At 51.7% G+C, this 3,856-nt stretch overlaps 1 protein-coding gene across 4 annotated transcripts in view; it reads left to right on the top strand.

Moving 5' to 3' along the window:
* GAK (cyclin G associated kinase) overlaps positions 1-3,856 on the top strand; it is an 80,316-nt gene that overhangs the window by 48,572 nt on the left and 27,888 nt on the right. For all 4 annotated transcript variants that reach the window (XR_001828259.2, XM_017538946.2, XM_017538944.2 and 1 more), the window contains 3 exons: positions 980-1,174; positions 1,512-1,629; positions 2,101-2,180. Coding sequence is in view for 3 of the 4 variants with exons in the window: in XM_017538946.2 (XP_017394435.1) it covers positions 980-1,174; positions 1,512-1,629; positions 2,101-2,180 (393 nt within the window). In the remaining variant the exon portion in view is untranslated. The remainder of the gene's footprint in view (positions 1-979; positions 1,175-1,511; positions 1,630-2,100; positions 2,181-3,856) is intronic.

Genomic DNA, 3,856 nt, shown 5'->3' with positions numbered 1-3,856 from the left:
GAACACTCCACCCAACAACAGAGGGATACAGGAGAACTGAACGCACCAACCCAGGAAGCTGACATCTCTAGAACACTCCACCCAACAACAGAAAATGTACATTTCTTTTAAACGCACGTGGGATGCAAGAAGAAAGATCAGATTTTGGCCTATAAACACACCTCAATAAATTTTTAAAATTTGAAATCACGTAAGCTATGCTCTCAGGTCACAGTGGAATAAAACTAAAAATATCAGAAGGATTTCTGGAAAACTAAACCTCCACCTCTCAGGTTCAAGCCATTCTCCTGCCTCAGCCTCTCGAGTAGCTGGGGCTACAGGTGCTCACCACCGCACCCGGCTAATTTTTGTATTTTTAGTAGAGATGGGGTTTCACCATGTTGCCCAGGCTGATCTTGAACTCCTGAGCTCAGGCAACCCACCTACCTTGGCCTCCCAAAATGCTGGGATTACAGGCGTAAGCCACTATGCAGCCTCAAACAACTTCTAAATAACCCATGAATGAAAGTGGGAGTATCACAAGAAATTTAAAAATATTTTTAACTAGGGTGGGGCGTGGTGGCTCACGCCTGTAATCCCAGCACTTTGGGAGGCTGAGGCTGGTGGATCAGAGCCCAGGAGTTTGAGCATGTAGCCTGGGCAACATGGTGAAAACCTGTCTCTACAAAAATTAGCCAGGCATGATGGTGCATGCCTGTAGTTCCAGCTACTTGGGAGGCTGAGGTGGGAGGATCACTAGAGCCTGGGAGATCAAGGCTACAGTGAGCTATGATCATGCCATTGCACTTTAGCCTGAACAACAGAGCAAGACCTTGTCTTAAAGATACACGAATTTATATATGTGTGTGTATGTGTATGTATAGAGAGAGGCAGATAGACACACACACGTAACTGTGTATATAAAACTACATCCATATAACTACACACGTGACTGTTATACATAACTATATATGTGGTGACGCAGCACGCCTGCCCGCAGGTACATCGAGTACATGTGTGACATGGTGGCAGAGGAGCCCATCACGCCTCATAGCAAGCCCATCCTGGTGAGGGCCGTGGTCATGACGCCCGTGCCACTGTTCAGCAAGCAGAGGAGCGGCTGCAGGCCCTTCTGCGAGGTTTACGTGGGGGACGAGCGCGTGGCCAGCACCTCCCAGGAGTACGACAAGATGCGGTGAGTGCCCCTGCAGCCGGCGCTGTGCTCCCTACTCTCACCCCTCCGGAAAACCTTAAAGAGGAACCCTGGTCTTGCTGGGGCGCACGTGTTTGGAACGTTAGTGCCTGCGGCAGGTCATTTGGGAACTGGGCCAGCACGGGGGATCACATAGATCTGAGCGTCTAGGAGACTGCAGGATTCTTGTCGGGGTTTTCGTTTGTGGAGGTCATTCTTTATTGAATATTACACGTTTTACCTGAGTGGGCAATTTCTCATCCTTCTGTTTTTTGTTGTTTTCATTTGTTTGGTTTTTGGGGCTTTTTGTTTAGTTTTTCTCTCCTCATTCTGTTCTTAGGGATTTTAAGATTGAGGATGGGAAAGCAGTCATTCCCTTGGGCATCACGGTGCAAGGAGACGTGCTCATCGTCATCTATCACGCCCGGTCCACCCTGGGCGGCCGGCTGCAGGCGAAGGTGAGGAAGCCTGAGGCCTGCCGGGTGCTCCCCACTCACCCTGGCCTCTGGGGGGCTCCACTTCCTGCTGAGGGCTGCGGGGTGCTCACTGCGTGGTGAGTGCTGTCTGCTCTCATGTGGCGACTGCCCCACGTGGCGACTGTGCCTGCTCACTCTGCGCATTCACCGTGGCAGGATCTCAGCCTGAAAAGCCTGGCGCCTCCTGTCAATACTGAGTTTGAGGGTCCACTTGGGCAGCCCCCACGGCAGCCCCACGAAGCAGCTTGTGGGCCTGTGCCTTCTCCTTGGGACCACCCGCCACACACGGACCCTATCCCGCTTCCCCCACAGCACGTGGCACAGGGCATCATCCACATCTCCAGTGCCACAAGCAGCTCCCAGAGCTCGTCTGTTGGGAAAAGTGTACCTGTGGCCCTGGGATCTGGATTCACCCTCCATGCGGCCCTTGTGTTTTGTTTGCTCTCTTTGCAGATGGCATCCATGAAGATGTTCCAGATTCAGTTCCACACGGGCTTTGTACCTCGGAATGCCACCACTGTGAAATTTGCCAAGTACGTTGTTGCCACATGTGCCCAGAGGGGATGGGCGGGTGCCCAGCAATGCAGCACCTGCGTGTGGCTCAGTGGCAGGAGCTGCAGGGGGAGTGGCGGGCTCTGTGACTGCTGCTTGGTAGCACTGGGCTGCTCCTGGGCCATCTGGGAGCCGCGCCTGTACAGGCTGCTGGGGTGGACCTGGTGGCTGCTGCTCTGCCCCAACACCTGGGTGTGGTGTGAGCAGGTGGCAGCTGTATCTTCACAAACGTCCCTGAGCCTGCCGCGTGCAAAGTGCCCTGCCAGACGGAGGTTGCAGGTAATGCGGGGCAGTCCTGACTAGAAGCTCATTCTGATGTTAGAGACCTCTGTAAACAAGCACAGTCAAGGGATAACCCCACCCGCCGTGCCAAGCACTTGTGAGTTCCCTGTCCTCTTGACATCGGCACCCAACAGTGCATACCTGCCCTCCGCAGGCTGGGGTGCAGATGCGGTGAGCAGCAGAGCAGGCTCTCACAACCCCCACAGTCTCAGCTCACCGCAGCTCCATCCCCAGTCTCAAGAGATTCTCTCTCCTCAGCCTCTGGAGTAGCTGGGACTACAGACATGCACCACCACGCCCAGCTAATTTTTGTATTTTTAGTAGAGATGGAGTTTCACCATATTGGCCAAGCTGGTCTTGATCTCTTGACCTCAAGTGATCCGCCCGCCCCAGCTTCCCATTTAACTGGAGATCTTTCTACTCAGTCACAGGCAGGCTTATCCACCAAGGCACAGTGGAACAAACATTGTTTTAGGAGCCAGAGGTTGCACCGACAGGGGGTCCTGAGACAGAGGCTGGCTTCAGGGTGTGCTGTGTTCCAGGCTCTGGTCTCTTGGTTCCTACCCAGCCAACAAAGGGAAATCTTAGGGCCAGCCCCACAGGTGACTACACACTTGGGAGCGGGGCTGGCCTGGCCTGGGGGAGCTCAGGAAGAGCAGGTGCCTACTGCTCTCCCAGACAGCCTGCCCCAGGAGACCGAGGTGCTCTTGTGCTTTTCTGCCTGCTGTTCTGTTTTTACATTTCTTTTTTTACATTTCTTTTTTTACGTTTCTTGTCTTTGTTGTGTCTTACGCTTTTCTTTTTTTAACTCACATATTCATAACTTTAACATTTTGTTTCTTTTTTCCTCTTTTGGAGAAGAAAAACACCCAGAGTTCTTTTAGTTTTCAGCCACAGTGGAGGCGGTGCTTAAAAGAGTTTTTTAAAGACCAAGTAACTGACGATGAAGAAGAAAATGTCAGTGAAGGACCTGTCTGATTCAGATGCTGGAGGCAGGGACTTTGGTAACTGATTATTTAAGAAAGTGGGGGAAATGATGGTAATTTCACCAGAGATCTGGAACATAAAAAGGAGACAGATGTGAATTCTAGAACTTAAAAATATTACAGCCGAAATCAAGGATTCAGCACATGCTAGGCAGTGGAATAGTCAGCAGAACAGACAGCAAATTGGTAGAAAAGATCTTCCAACAGCCACATGGAGAAAAAACGATGGAAGCTACATGCAGAAATGATCATGAGAACGGAAGACACGTACAGAAAGGCTCTTGAGGACGGAAGACAGGTACAGAAAGGCTCGTGAGGACGGAAGACGCGTACAGAAAGGCTCGTGAGGACGGAAGACAGGTGCAGAAAGGCTCGTGAGGACGGAAGAC

Source organism: Cebus imitator, unplaced genomic scaffold, assembly GCF_001604975.1.
Source record: "Cebus imitator isolate Cc_AM_T3 unplaced genomic scaffold, Cebus_imitator-1.0 Scaffold117, whole genome shotgun sequence".
In the NCBI taxonomy this organism is placed as follows: domain Eukaryota; kingdom Metazoa; phylum Chordata; class Mammalia; order Primates; family Cebidae; genus Cebus; species Cebus imitator.
This window is presented reverse-complemented; position numbering and strand designations above follow the sequence as displayed.